This window comes from Centruroides sculpturatus, unplaced genomic scaffold, assembly GCF_000671375.1.
Source record: "Centruroides sculpturatus isolate CEXI.00-Female unplaced genomic scaffold, Cexi_2.0 scaffold259, whole genome shotgun sequence".
Taxonomy (NCBI): domain Eukaryota; kingdom Metazoa; phylum Arthropoda; class Arachnida; order Scorpiones; family Buthidae; genus Centruroides; species Centruroides sculpturatus.
In genome coordinates, this window is record NW_019384410.1 from 736,945 (window position 1) to 753,629 (window position 16,685).

Below are 16,685 nucleotides of genomic sequence, written 5' to 3' on the forward strand. Positions count from 1 at the left end.
CAACATAGTATTTTATACCATTTGAATTCTTTTCATGCATTATAATTATTATATTATTATTTATTTATATAATATTATTACAGTATTATATAATATTATTTTTGTCTTTTCCTTTGTTTTATATAACAATATTTAACTAAGACATTTAAAATAGTTAAATGTTATAAAATACTACATTCAATGTGATATTAAAAAGGAACTTAAGAAATTGGACTGAAAAATGTCCAAAATGCATATTCCTATATAAGAGTACTTCTTGTTGAACATAACTCAAAACCTACTACTAAAGTTTCACTGGATAAAATTAAAGTGGAAGAAAGCAAGTGGAAATGGAAAAACTAAATAATAATAAATTTGTTATCATTACATTTAATTGATATAAAAAGAAATTAGAAATTTTAATATTAATGGAAAAAAACTCAAGTTAAAACAATGAAATCAATAATAAAAAATTTATTTTTAATGATTAATTAGTTAGTTAGATAATACTTCTGTTCAGAAATTTTTTCACAATTCTTTGATAAGATCTTTATATTCTGCATTTCTACAATGTGAAATATAATAAGTTTTACTTAAATCTAAAATAACAAATTTTATTTGAAGCTCACTCATTCTTCCATGTAGTCAATTGATCAGTATTTAAGTGCTAATCAATTATAAAATAACTGTTGCTATAAATTCAACAATGTTCATTAAAAATTGATTAAACATAGTAAAATGATATTAAATCAAATGGCAAAGGATATATTTTGCTAGGAATTATTTAGCTACATTTTATCACTTTAAAAATATAAATTAAGTCTTTTCTAGCTGAATTAGCACTACATTTAGAAATACTAAATTCAAACCTACAAATAATTATAAATTATAAATTGTTTAAAATTAAAGATTAATATTTTGTTAGAAAACAGCAAAAAAAGTTTTTACATCAATCTTATGAGTAATGTGATGTACTGTACATAACCAACCTTGAAAGTGAAATATTCCATAACAACAAATCAGTAGCAGCCACACAACCAACTTGAAGACTATTAGTTGTGCACCAATCAGCTGACATTAATGGAGTTAAATTACAGTCCAAAGACATCATTGGTTGTTGCTTATTGATATTATAAAATCTAATAATTCCTTTCTTCTCTGCAACCATAAGCTGAAAAACAAATTTCAAAATAAATCACCATATTCAGCTAAAAATGTTATGTAAAAAAAAAAACATACTTTTCCAGGTAACTCGTCTGGATGCCAGGATACAAATACTCCAGGTGATGTGAGTAAAAATGTAAATTTTAACGTGCCATTTACACTCCAAATCCGACAAGTGTGATCATCACTGACACTTGCAAATTCTTCTCCATTTTGTGGTTCAAAACTTATATAATTAATATAATCTGTGTGTCCCTCTAAAATCTAAATAATTATAATTTTAAATTTAATCAATGATTAAACAGCAAATTAAAGACTTATAATTAAAAATTATTAATTATTTTAACCATCTTTTAGATTCATTTTGTCACAAGTATACAAGAATTTTTTACTCATTAGAATCATTAATCTATTGATTACTTGATATACAGTGGTGCCTCGTATAACGCACGCCTTGAATAACAGACACTGCGAACAACAGACTTTCTGTTTGGCTGTTACGTGACTCGAGCAACGGACTGGCTGTGAACAATGGACTTTCCATTCCGAAGTTATGTGATGCGAACAACGGACTTTCTGCAAACAAGAGCGAATGACGTTACCACACTTTTGCTGTTGCCAATGACAATCTGCTATTATAATATATTAGAATATATTATTAGTATATCTGAAGTACAGAGCTCCCGTTGGGATTTGGCTTGCTCCCTTGTTTATTACATACATCACCTCAGTGCAGTATATTTACATTTATTCAAGTGTTGTGCAAATCAAGGCTTCTAAAAAAAACAGAAAGGTGATTTCAATTGAAACAAAGCAAGAAATCATCAGAAGGAGTGAAAGTTGACAAAAACTTCCTTGTCAAATGGGGGAGAGGTTCAGGAGTTTCCTAACACTCATTATCCAAACATAGTTGAGGCCAACAGGATCAATGATCTCTACAATGACACCCTTGCCCATCATTTCCGATAGGTGTTGAAGAAGAGAGAGAAACAGACCACCTTGGACATGTTTTTCAAAAAGCCAGCTGCCAAAAAACAAAGGATGGAACAAGAGGAGTTGACCCTGCAAGCCCCAGTAGCCTCTCCTGAATCTGACTCCGATTAAAAAACAATAAAAAGTAACCTGCTGCAATGTGTAAAAAGTCTGTATCTGTATGAATGTGTGAAGAAAGTGCTCTTCCACCTCCTCCTCACAACATCTGACAACCTGGCATAATTGGCAACTGCTCCATTTTCATTTTTTTTATGGTACAGTATGGTTATTTTATGTTGCAGAATGAATTATATGTTTTAACATGTATTTCTATGGAAAAATGCGTTTCATATAATGGACTTTTCACTTAACGGACGTGCACTTGAAACGGATTAAGTACATTATACGAGGCACCACTGTATTTCTATAAATATGCAATATTTTTATCATAAAAAATCACATTATTATTATGACAATATTGGTAAATAATTAAACAAAAGAATTTTAAACTTAGGAAGCTGGCATCTTTAGTAAGAAAAAAACAGTTTTTAGATACTTTGCTTTATATTTAATACAAAAAATATTTTCAGCCAATACTTCTCAAACTGGATAAACAAACATACACCTCTACAATACCTTGATCAAGTCTTTAAATATCATTAATATCAAGATATTAATGATATTTAAAATAAGCAAACAAAGAATTTAAATTAAAGTGTGCATGGTGAATATATGTATGCACCATAATGCATAGATTAGGTGCTGAAAGCAGCACTAAAAGTGATGTTTCAGTCTTTTATATAAGCTGACCCACATTGCAGGCAACTCAACTGTGGGAGAGTTGCATGGATTTAGTAATATGGTGAGGAGGACCTTCCAAACATACACCAGGCTCCTTTGATCACAATACCTGAGCATCATCACCCAGTCCCACAGCAGGGTGTGTTGATGTTGTAACACCATCCTTGATAGCTCAGTATCACACCTGCCTACCATGATGGTATGTTGGTGTTCGGAAATGCAGCAAGATAACATTCTAGTTATTGCCCCTATGTAGTGGTTGCATATACCAGATATTGTATTTTCTAATGGGATAGAGTTTACATCCAATTTCTCTAGGATGGAAATAGCATCTGTCCTCAGACAAATATAAATTCAAAAGGTTTATTCTAATTTACATCTGCCTGAGGACAAAGCCTTATAATATGTCAAAAGCACTAGCAGCAATAAAACATTATTTTAAATGTATTTAATGCCTTTTTGTGAAAGTTTCTTTATTATTACTATAAAGGTGTATGTTTGTTTATCCAGTTTGAGAAGTATTGGCTGAAAATATTTTTTGTATAAAGATACTGGATTTCTTGAACTACACAGTTAATTTTACTTAATTATTTAGATTATTTTTATATATTAATACATTTTATTTTATTAAAAATATTTAAATCTCTAGCAGAATAAGAAATATTCAATTGAATAAAGATATGAATTTTATCATGTCTCTTTGAATGATCAACAATAACAAAATATTCTCTTATATTAATCTGACATATAAGCTAGAAACTAATGATTTTCAGCTGTATGTTTTGACAAGAAAAAGCACTTTTTATTAATAATTCCAACATCTGTAATTGGACTATTCACTATATTAAAAATTTTAATCTGTATTATAATACAATTAGCTGTATCCAGCAAAATATTTGCTGTAAAAAAATTGATGTTAAGTTAGTAATAAATAAGGAATATAAAGATACATAAATTTATTAATATAAGACACATCAATACTTTAACAAATTGGAAACAGATTTCATATTAGCATACTTTATATAGATAAACTGAATACATATATACATAGATTCAATTCTGCTCCTGGTTAATTCTAGCAAAAACTAATATTAACAAACATGTCATTTCTTTTTTTTGTCTACTCATAACAGTTATTCTTTGCTTAGATGCCATTTTATTCAAAAGAAATGACATCAGTCCTCCTGACCAAAATTTCCAATTAAATACTGTATTATGTTTGAGTATTTGATACTAAGGTGAAAGAAATACAGGCAAATTATTAATATTTGCATGTATTTTTATTTCTTTATAAATATATTGTGATTATTCAAATAGCAATCAAATTTAAAACTTTTATTGTAAATTCTTCATAATGAAAAACTATTATACATATTAAAGTTTCACAAATACCTGTATTGTGTCTTCATTTTTTACATCTGAATGAAAAAATCTGATTTTCTTGTCACCTCCAACTGTAGCAAATCTAAAAAGGTCTAGATTTAATTATTTATATTTTCTGAAATTAAATACATAAATGCACTCATTGATAAAAAAAAGTTATGCATCCAGATAGAATTTTCCAATTATTGTTAAACTTAACATACAGCTGTCTCAGACAGGTATGTAAATGATTATAGTTGTGGTCCAATTACACATCAAAGTAATGCCACCATAGTACATTAAAATCACTATAGTCTATTTATCGTAACTTGGCACCTACTGTAAACAAACTAAGATACACCTCCCTTTGTTTACTGGTTAAACCTATGTCCATCAATTAGAAATTCGTCCGCAGAAAATAGTTCTTCGTTATTTATAAAATCATTAATGAAATACTAGTCATTTAGTAATGATTATAAATGTAATTATTTCATATTTGTTAAATTGTTATTTTAATGAATATTTGCACATTTTGAATCATTAAAAATAAACTTTTTCTGGTCAAGTGCCTATAATGGTTTGGTTTCATTTTCCATTCATTACAATAACTATCATTTTTGTAATTCAATTTAAGTTTGAAATAACAATAGTTATTTCAAACTTAAATTGAATTACAACACACAGTTTGAAATAACAATAGTTATTTCAAACTTAAATAGTTATTTCAAACTGTGTGTTGTTGAATTACAAAAATGGAAAACTTGAATGTAAATACCATTAAACATCGACAAAGAAAATCGCTGAGGAGCTTGGATAAACAAATAGCATTAAATTTGTTTAATTCTTTAACTGAAGTGAATCCAGAAGTCTGTGTGAAGGATATAATGAAAATAGTAGCAAAGATAACAGAGATATCAGAAATGAGCATTTACAGAATTCGTAAAGAATATTTTAATGGTAAAGTAATAACTCCTTCAGAAACCCATAAGCGTACTCAACTTGTTGACAAATATGATGAATTCACAAAATGTGCCATTAGAGGTAAAGTACACAATTTTTATTTTTTAAATGAATTACCTACTGTACAGGCTGTTAATGATGATCCAGATTTATCAGACTTTACTTGATCCACATATATAATTTGTTAAAATTACTTAATTTTAAATATACAAACCAAAACAGAAATAGTAGATTAATTGAAAGAGACGATATCATTTTATGGCAAAGACAATATCTACGAAAAATAACAGAAATGCGTTCTTTAGGCCGTAGGATTTACTATTTGAACAAAACATGGATTAGCAGGCCATACCAAGAATAAAGTATGGAAGGACTGTTCAATTACATCATATTGTGAAGCTTCTATGTCTGGACGATCTACTGGACTGAAAAATCCTTCTGGAAAGGGAAAACGAATAGTTTTTGTTCGTGTAAGCAGCAATACATATTTTCTTAATGTTGGTCTATATGAATTTGAATCAAAGTCAACAAAAGATTATCACAAAGAAATGGATAGCAATAATTTCAAAAAATGGTTTGAAAAAATATTATCAAAATTAGGAAGCAATGCTGTTGTTGTCACGGACAATGCTCCATATCACTCAGCTAAAATTGAGAAAATTCCAAATTGTAGTTGGAAAAAAGCTGACATAATTTCTTGGTTGGAAAAAAATAGGGTTTGTCATAACAACAAAATGTTGAAAATAGAACTTTTGGATATTGTTAAATACAATAAATATATTGACAAAATGGCCAAAGAAATAGGTGTTGACGTGTTACGTTTACCTCTGTATCATTATAATTTAAATCCTATTGAACTGATATGGCAGTCATGAAAGGTCACATGTCATAACACAACATTCAAACCGTCAGATGTGCGAATTTTAAGGAATGAAGCTATTCAACAAATAACTGAAGAATGATGGAGAAAATGTATCAAACATATAAAAAACAAACAATGACAAATGTGGGACTTGATGAGATTTCAGAAACTGTTGTAGAAAAACTGATTATTCAGTCAAACACAAATAGTGATGAAAGCGATATAAATGATTACTTTGAACAACTATCTTCTGATACAGATGATTAATAAAGTAAGTTCACACTATAATTATTTTAAAAAATTTTTAATTATATAAATATCACATAGATAAATTTGAAACGTTTTCCTTTGGAGGTTTGTGTATGATTTTTAAGGATTGACAGAGAATTGTTTTTATTTTGTTTTATATCTATTTAATAAAATAGTTGTGTAGATGAAAATTCTGATGTAAACAATTATAAATANTTTCACCACTTACTTTTATTGTTCTGATTTGTAAAACTGTTGTGTAGATGAAAATTCTGATGTAAACAATTATAAATATGTTTTGTGTAAGTCTTAATAATATATATTTAATAATAATTTTCGACAAACTATATTTAAATGATGGAATCATTTAAATGCCTACATAAAAATGTTAAAGTAGGCTATAATAACATTTCTAAATATTATCTCGGTAATTTTTAAATTGTTGTGACCACTCTGACCTACTTTAACATGTGCAGAGAAAGGGCTTAACTGGTCAACACATGTCTAGCTACTTCCAATTGTGACTTGACCAATAAAAATCTCCAGTGGATTAATATGACAAAATCTTTGTTTACAGTAGGTGCCAAGCCAATCTTTGTAACTTGGCACCTACTAAATAGACTATAGATCAGTATCCTATAAAAAAGTCTGGCAGAAGTTCAGTGTGTTCAGAATTTTCAGTGTACCTGTTGTTTGGAGGTTTCCAAATGCCAAGTATGCCCATACAATGCATTCAAAGACATTATGCATGGCTGATGAACTTTGACAAAAGCTTCATCATCAAATTGAAGGAAGCAGGTTACCATTTTGCCAAAATGTCCATCATCTGAGCCATTCTGGCTTGACTGTGAGCAGACGTAAACAGTGGATACATGAGAAAACAAATAAATAACAAGCAAGCATTGGATGCCCCAGAAATACAACTATGGTAGATGATTGTCCAATCAAGAGATAAACAAATAACTATAAAAAGCATCTTTGTTCACTAGACAAACTTACCTTAATACATGTGGAATTTGAGTTAGTGTTGTCTGTGGACTCCAAGCAATGCAATTCACAAAACATCCATGATGAAATTCCCTTATATATTTATACTCTAAATCTTCAACAAGAGCATCATCTTCCTAAATAATCACAATTGAATCATTAATATGCACAATATATTACTTTTTACATTTTAACTATATCTTATTTTTTCTATTATCACAAATAGCAAATTTATTGATTTCTCATTTTCTTTTTTTCAATAATAATGAAATCAAGTAAGAATATATAAACATTTAACAATTATTTATTAAAATTTATTAATAGTCAAAATTAAAATTTTTCATGCACATCAAATGAAAAATAAAATCTGTACAATATCTAAATATTTCATTAATAGCATATATACAATTTCATACATTCATTCAATTTGAAATAAGAAAAAAAAATGAATGATTAAATAAACTTTTTATTTAATTTAAAGTAAAAAATTATATTTATTTTCTAATTGGGAAACTTCACTATTGCCATGTATTACATAGCAATAGTGAAGAAATTCAAAATTCAACTATCAATCACTAAGATTACATCAAAACATTACATTATGACAGGTTAAAAATAAAAGTAAAGCTCATAATCTTATCTAAATATTCATGGTAAATTTTAAATGAAAGGCTATGAAAACATTTGTATTCATATGTCCTACACACAAGTAAATACATGAAATGAACTGAGATTTGAATTGTTCAATCATCAAACAGTTTACATCTTTAGTGAATCTTTGTTTTTTGTCTAATGAAAATATTAAAAAAAGCAAGTTTCTCATTGGATGAAAAAATAATTGGCACAGTACAAAATTGGTTAAAGGTGTAATTAAAAACACAGTTGAACCTGTCTCTCTCAAAACTCTTGAAAACCTACCTCAAAATTTATTTTTCCCCTGCATTTTCAACCTAAATTCAATATATATTCCATATTTATCTCAAATAATTTTCTCCCAAAACCTCTATATCTCAAATTATGAACTGAAGTGTCGATTACAAAGTAAAAGATCAGGACATTCGACAGCATAAATTGTACTTGAGAAATATATCTCTTGCAACACAGTACATAGTTGCAATTAACACTGCTTTTCTGTGATTGGTTATAAGTTTGGCTTGTGTCTTATTGGTTGAAGAAAGTTGGGCATCAGAAACTATTGACAAACTATTTCTGTTAAGGTATGTCAAAATGTTTTATTTGTACCTAATACAAGTTCGTAGTATACTTGCTATTGTATTAATAAAACACCATAGCTCTAATCAAACCTATTACTAGAAAGGTTGAGGCGCACGTTTTAAACGTGTAAACGTGTACGTGTGACGTTCGGCGCCGCTTTCCCGTAAGCCTAAAAGTTTGACAATGGTGTTTGGATAGTCGGTGGAATCACGCTCGACATTCCAAACACCATCGTCAAACTTTTAGGCTTACGGGAAAGCGGCGCCGAATGTCACACGTACACGTTTACACGTTTAAAACGTGCGCCTCAACCTCTCTACTGATTATTGTGTAGGAACCTCTATATCTGAAAATCTGTCTATCTTGAATTTTTTTCCCGTTCCTGTGAGATTTGAGATGAACAGATTCAACTGTATAAGAAATAAAAATTCAGTCTTATTTCTTATACATGATAAATGGAAGATAATATAACTCTATGTATATTGATAAATTTGACTAGAAAATTGTAATAGGTGCACATGCAGACACATCATATAAAAATGACATTATTTCATTTACAATTTTGACAATGTAACAATAATTTATAAAAAATCATTAAAATAAAAATTTTGTTAAACAATTTCTTCTACTAATAAATTATATAATATTTATTTTATCTTGCAATTTTAATTGGAATTAAATTTGCTTTTATTTATCTTTAAGACTGTTTTTTTTTTTAAAGAAAATTTCATTATTACTTCCAATTTTATTTATTTTATAAATAATTAACATATATAATTTTTGTTTAAATACAAAAGCCGATCTTTCTCAATACCAAACTGATTATCATGCTATACAAGAACACTATTTTCAGAATGAATTAAGCAATAGTTTACAATTGAAACTCATTTTACATTGACATCTTAAAATGTTTCTGGATCCATTGATATACAGATCTGAAAACATTTTGGATATTATTAATATAGAATGAGTTCAATAAAACAATTTATTAATGATGGGTAGAAGTTACTTTAGATTATTTTGTTACATACATACATGTACAGTGTCAAAACTTAAGGACAAGCACAATTGCTAGCAGCGATAGCTAGGAAAAGTCACTCGGCAACAAGCTTGCCACAGTGTTTCGAGGAGGACGTCTTTCATGCCAACAGATCTCTCTGTCTGTGTATTGGTAAGCAGTTTCCATCCATTCTCCATATATGTTCAAACACCTGTAGATATCTTTTTCACCACTTACTTTTATTGTTCTGATTTGTAAAACTTATAAATCGTATGTATTACCCTATTAGATGTCGAGTAATATAGTCCTTTGGGTTAATGTGTACCTAGGTAGTCCAAGATGGCGACGCTTCGATTAGGTTAGGTTAGATTAACTATATTTTTAGTAGATGTTTCTTTTTTTTTTAATTTTGTTCAAGAGCTACTGTGAATCAATAACTAGTAACGTTTGGCACATGGCGGCCTGCTGACAGCTCCCCTCCGGGAGGAGTCTGTTGGGCCCACGAACAAGTCGGAAGCGCTGCCATTGGGGTTACCTAGGTACACATTAACCGTTCTTTGCCATATTTGTTTGCATTTCTTCTACAGTTCTCTGTATTCATGTTTTGTTTTGGACACCTATGTATATAATGTACCTAAATATAACTTCTACCTGATGATGATAACGCTTTTGTAATTCTAAAGACAAATATAGGTTACCCAAATATGAATTTTCTATTTTATATATAAGTTAAAATAGATAAAACACGTGTTTAAACTTACAGGAAATTTACAAGATATGATAATGACGTTAGTGGATGTTCCGACGGCTAATAAAGAACTGACCCATCCGAATGGAGAAAACTCTATAGCAGTTACAACATCGTGTATATTTAGAACGTAATTTTTTCTTTTATCCATTTTATTTTAAACAAATTTCAAAACAAACCAAAATTCACTATTTGAACGTATCCTTCGCGGGATAAAAGTCAGCGCACCCTATCGCAGGTTGCAAGATTGACTCCAATTATCCCCAAAATACTACTAAAATTTCTCTAGATTAAGGGATTTTATTGAAAAATTCCCCACAACAATGCCAGTGTGAGGATAAAATTTTAATAATTTCATTACACGTTACTTTTCAAACCGTTTCTATTGTATTTTTATTTAATGATTTGTTTTAATTCATGATGTGAAAATTTTCAAAATATCTAACGTTAAATAAATTAGAGAGTACAGTTTTCCAGATCGGAGGTTTCCCTACCAAAATGGGGATTTTTGAAGTAAAAATCCTCATTTTGGATATTTTTACTACAAATCGGTTTTAAAAATGGTACAGTACTTTTAATCGGTAAAAAAAAATAAATAAATGGGAAGAAGTATAAGCATGTTCCTAAACATAACGTTTTTTAAAGCGCGCGATTGTCGCTCTACCCAATGAATCACACAGACAGGAACAGCCATGCACTCACTTGCGTTAGTCTAGTCTCAGTTTTAAAGCAGCAGAACAACTAACTTTATTTGTTTTATAATGCAAATGTATTGCAAATAATATTACATTTTTATTGATGTTATTATTGATGGACCAATTATTCCCAACAATTCGTCAAAACTACTTTTTGTCATTCGGTAATACTGGAAAAGCTTTGCAGGGTGCTCACATAAATATGTCCGATTAATGTACTTTAAATGATTCGTCGGGTTAAGAAACGCAAGATATTCATGCGGAAATTTGTAAAGAATTCTATACTTTTGAAGAAAAAATAGGGAAATATATTATTATTTTTTTTTTTTTTTTAGTTTTTATTATGGGCACTAAGTGGGTCTTTTTATTCAAGTCCATCGTGGGTTTGGCTAAACCCACGAAGAGCAACCAGAAGGTAAGGGACTGAGGCCGACTTATCCGGAATGCACAACCCCTAAAATATTTCTGGGGTTGCTTTCCTGGATTCAATCTTGGGTCATCCAGAGCGGTAGGCTGACATCTTAAGAGGCAAACTGCCCAAACGTTTGACTGCTGTTCTGGGAAGCCATCTCATACGACAGTCGTTCTTCCCATTCTTAGTAGTATGAGAGACATTGACGACACAGGTACTCTCAGAAAATTCTGCTCCCTCATATTTACCTTTCATGGCAGGACTACAAACAGCTATTTTCCAACAAGATAATGCTCAGCCTCACACATCTACAATTTCCAACAATGTTCCATCCACATTGCTATACTTCCATGGCCTGCCCGGTCTCCAAACTTGACGCCCATCCAGTTGGGACGCTAGCTTCGACCATCTAATGTGAAGAATTTGGAAGGGCAGTTGTAACATTGTGGAAAAACGTCTCGATTGTATAAAAAAAAGAGCACGTAAAAAAGCCCACACAAAAATTGCGCCCAGAAAAAATCACAGTCATATATGCGCACACAGAAAAATTGCTCGTACCGAAAAATCCCTCAGGGAAAAATATGCAATATACTAATTTTCACATAAAGATAAAAATGTGTGCGCAAATATCATAAATTACGTCCGCATATTTGCTTTCCTCTCTTGTCCAAATTTCCGTAACCCCTTTCCTCTTCGGACGTCCAACAAAACTCGACCCCGCTTAAAACCTTTATCACTTGATGAATGATAGATACCATAAGTAGAAACGAAACGTGCAAGAAATTTTAAAATAAATGTAATAAAATGCATAAACTGTATAAAATTTAATGAAATAAACGGACGTCCACTGAAGCGCAACCCCTTCCTTTCCCCTTGTATGACTTTGTCCGACTTGTCGTAATCCCCTCCTCTCTTCTTGTGTGGACGTCATTTACCGAGCCCCTAATACTTTCCAGCTGTGATAGAATATAACATGGTGATATGTCAAAATTTTTGCATTTCTCGACGTTTTGACACTGAAAGAGCCCCCCAAAATGTTAAAAAATCCGTAGAAAATTCTGTGTGCGTGTGTGTTTGTAGGCATCTATTTTGCATCACATCTCAAGACTGGATGAACCAAACATTTTGAAAATTGTCAGGATTATTTCTATTAAAATTCAACAAAATTATTCATTGTAAGCTTCTTGTTATTACTTAAATTTTATATTCTAGTTTAATTAAAATTTATCGGATTTTCTAATAAACCCTTCAACATCCTGATCTAGTGTTGAGGGATGTCCACCAGTGGCTGAATGGATAAAACCACTGAACACTGGTCGTGGGTTCGCGCCTCGCCAACGGGTTGCCCGAGTACAGTTTCTCAGATTTCCTTCACGTTTGTAACACTTGAAAATTGTCTGACTTTCTGTTCGAGGGCGAGGAAAGTCGAGCAGGATCTATTGCCAGCCTTTTTTTTCTCGTAGATAATGAAATGATACGCTAACAAAAATATATTTGAATATACTGTATTTACGTTATTGACAAGACTATGTCTTGTTTATAAAATCGCACTGCCACCCGTTCTTACCAGCATAGAGGTATGAAGGAGTACATGTTGAGAGTTGATATTTGGCACAGAGTGATTAGGTGCCCAAATCATTTGCGCATAAAAAAATCAAGACTCGTAGGTAGTCAGAGAACCGAGAATCCAGTCAAAATAAAATACAAAATGGCGACCCTCTTCTACAAACAGGCAAAACAGCCGCTTCACCCCACCTAAGCAGGCAGGGGAGAGTACCACCCACAGTCATTCTAAGAAGTGAACTCTGACCTTAGGACTGAACATGTAGTTCTATGTTAAATAAAATTTGTAATCTAATTTTGTAAATTTGGGAGTGCTTCAAAAATTGGGGCGAAGTTTGAACGATCGCGCCCAAAAGCAGCGATATCAAAGAAGATAGGAGAATGAGAACGAGACCTGCCTTGAGCATCAAAGTGATTCCGTCTCCGAGACATAGTCTTGTCCCAAATACGGTTTTGCCGTTTTACTTGTTTATCATTTAAGAAANTAAACAGATATAAAATAATTCAAAATTCATTCACTTAACAATTAACTAACCTCATAACAAACGAAAAACGACGTAACAATTGTTTATAAGTAATTAATTCTATTAATGATGGATCGTTCCGAAGAAAATATATTACATTCGTCCGTTCAGAATCTAAATGAAAATTCAGTAATATGCCAAGTAGTGCCGTTTTACTTGTTTATCATTTAAGAAAAGTGACAATAATTCGAATATTGTTTCAAACTTTAATAAATTTCGATAATAGACGAATTGTAGTTTCACGTATCTTCGAAGAGATGGTATTTTTACCAAGTTGAGTAGAAATTTAAAAGTGATATACAGATATTTAAGCTGGGTAAGAGGAAAGTTCGTAATAAACATTTACAGATGATTACGCTGGCAAAGAGCAAAATAATAGTGTATAATAAAAATGTCATCGTAATAAACATCACTAACAAAGAATCGTTGAAAATCAGGGAGATGTAAATGGTTTCGGTGATGACGTTTCTGATAAAATCGACGAATCGTTTGACAGCATCACAAATTTTAAAATTCTTCTTTCGTAACACGGAAAAACTCCAGAATAGATATATCCAAAATAAAATACTTATTGAAAGAAATATTTCTCCTTTTGTAAAATCACTAAAAACTCTTTTTAAATGGCATATTAGTGAATCTTCGTTTAGATTCTGAACAGACGAATGCAATATATTTTCTTCGGCACAGTTCATCTTTAATAGAATTAATTACAGTACATGTAAATATTTGTTACGTCGTTTTTTGTTTGTTACGAAGTCAATTATTGAGTGAATGAATTTTGAATTATTTCATACTAGTAGCCTGGGACGTCCCCTAGTGGGCATTATTTACAAATTGCCATTACCCGTTGAATGGGTTATATATATAGATCTGTTTAATTATAAATGTAGGCCGAGAAAGGGTCCCAGACGTCTTTTATTATAAACGACAATCCTTTATTTTAGTTGAACTATCCTTATTCTTAATTCGTTCATACAATGAGTTCGAGTTCCAAAGCAATTTCTTCCTTAAGAAATAACGTAAAGTGAATTAATCCGTTCCCGAACCCCAAAAATGCCCATTTTAATTCTAAGAAATCATAACTAAAGCTACAATAACATAGTTAAATGGCCCTAATTAATGCACAAAAAATGATAATTAATAATAAGGTCGCCTATATAATAAGACATATCTGTTCCAAACACTCAAAAAAATGTTCACTGAAAAATCAACAAGTACAGTACACTCCACTTGCTCATGAAATAAAACAGATGTGGAGGATGGATACGGTATTTATTGTACCTATTGTCCTCTATTCTACTGGTGTTATACCACATACATTACACAAAGGTCTAGAAACATTAAATTTTAATAAAAACGTATACATGGTACTACAGAAGCTGCAATGTTGAACACATGTAACATTGTTAGGAAGTTTCTAGATGTTGACACATATACCAATAATACAGAAGCTTAATATAACACTTGTTTGGGTAGCTATACTTTGACTTTAGTCCGGCATAGCACTTGGAACCAGTATCAGATCAGCTGAACATGAAATTTGCAAAATGTAATAATAATACAGTAGAGCGTCGTTTATCCGAATCAATTGGGGACTGGGGTTGTTCGGATAACTTATTTTTCGGATAACCAATTATGTACGAAAAAATATATTAATTTATCCCGTGTTGAAATTTTTCTCCGTTGCGTGTCGCTTCGCGTTGAATTTTCGTCGATGTTAAGCCTAACGAAGACTATTGTATCGTTAAAAATTATTTTTTTATTTTGTACAAACAAAATAAATATATTGAAAAATATAAAAACAATAAAAAATTATACTTCAGAAGTTAATTTAGTATCAAAAACGTAAAATATTTGAGTAGCCGAAGACATAGCCAAAGATTACAGCGCCACAGCACTGGCGAAAATTTAAATTTGTCGACTGGAATTCCTTCGGATAACCGACGTTTCGGATAAACGACGCTCTACTGTACTGTATATTAAACACAATGGAAAAAATAAATAATGCAATAAAATTAAGGAGATAAACTGAGCACGTTTCAATTAAGGATAATGATAGTTCAACTAAAATAAAAGACGGTCTTTTTTAATAAAAGATGTCGGGACCCTTTCTTTATAATTAAACAGATATAAAATAATTCAAAATTCATTCACTTAACAATTAACTAACCTCATAACAAACGAAAAACGACGTAACAATTGTTTATAAGTAATTAATTCTATTAATGATGGATCGTTCCGAAGAAAATATATTACATTCGTCCGTTCAGAATCTAAATGAAAATTCATTAATATGCCAAGTAGTAAGAATAATATACAGCGCTTTTTGTATACTTTTACCTACAAAAGGGCAACTATTTCTTGCACTCAGTACATCTTTATTTTGGACAAATCTATACTGCAGTTTTCCCGTGTTACGAATGAAAATTCTTAAAATTCGTGCTGCTCTCAACCGAGTCATCGATTTTCTCAGAAATATCATCACCGGACCCATCACCATCACCATCCTGATTTACAACCATGTTTTAACGTTTATTCCGATGGCATTTATATTAAGCATTTTGCTCTTACTCAGTTTCATTATCTATATATTATTATTACGCACTTTGTTCTTAGTCATCTTAATTATCTATATATTTTTATTATGCACTTGGTTACTACCCGGCTTCATCATCTGTAAATTACTTTTAAATTTCTACTCAACTTGGTAAAAATACCATCTCTTCGAAGATACGTGAAACTACAATTCGCCTTTTGTTTTTCTATTATCGAAATTTATTAAAGTTTGAAATAATATTCGAATAATTGTCACTTTTCTTAACCAATTTACTGCTATCCAAATACTATCATAGAACTTTGACCTCTCAGAAGGTCAGGAAGATCACTCAAAAACAAAATAAAAAGGACAGAACTCAATGGTTCTCCTTGAGGTATCCCTCTATTGGACTCAACATAGTACAAAATGAAAAAGTATCTATATCTAGTATTAGAAAAAAGACTTACTTAAGTTGAGAAAGACCAATGCTCCTATGCTTATACCATAACAAATCGTGATCGGCAGCTTTATTGAGATCAATAAAAGAAGTATATAATTTTCCTCGTTTCCACGAAAGTGATATTTGAATAAGACCAACCAAAATAAACAAATTGTATTTGAACCTCTCTATTTTTAACAAATGCTCCTTGGAGAAG

General features: G+C 30.7%; 1 protein-coding gene across 1 annotated transcript in view; it reads right to left on the reverse strand.

Annotated features, from left to right (window-relative positions):
• The window catches only part of LOC111618989 (nucleoporin Nup37-like), a 31,219-nt gene extending 20,691 nt beyond the window's left edge, over positions 1-10,528 (reverse strand). The window contains exons 1-5 of the mRNA XM_023360618.1: positions 10,313-10,528; positions 7,349-7,473; positions 4,309-4,381; positions 1,219-1,407; positions 969-1,150 (exon numbers count right to left, since the gene is read on the reverse strand). Of these exons, the coding sequence (XP_023216386.1) occupies positions 969-1,150; positions 1,219-1,407; positions 4,309-4,381; positions 7,349-7,473; positions 10,313-10,450 (707 nt within the window). The 5' untranslated portion in view covers positions 10,451-10,528. The remainder of the gene's footprint in view (positions 1-968; positions 1,151-1,218; positions 1,408-4,308; positions 4,382-7,348; positions 7,474-10,312) is intronic.
• Between the last annotated feature and the right edge of the window lie 6,157 nt (positions 10,529-16,685).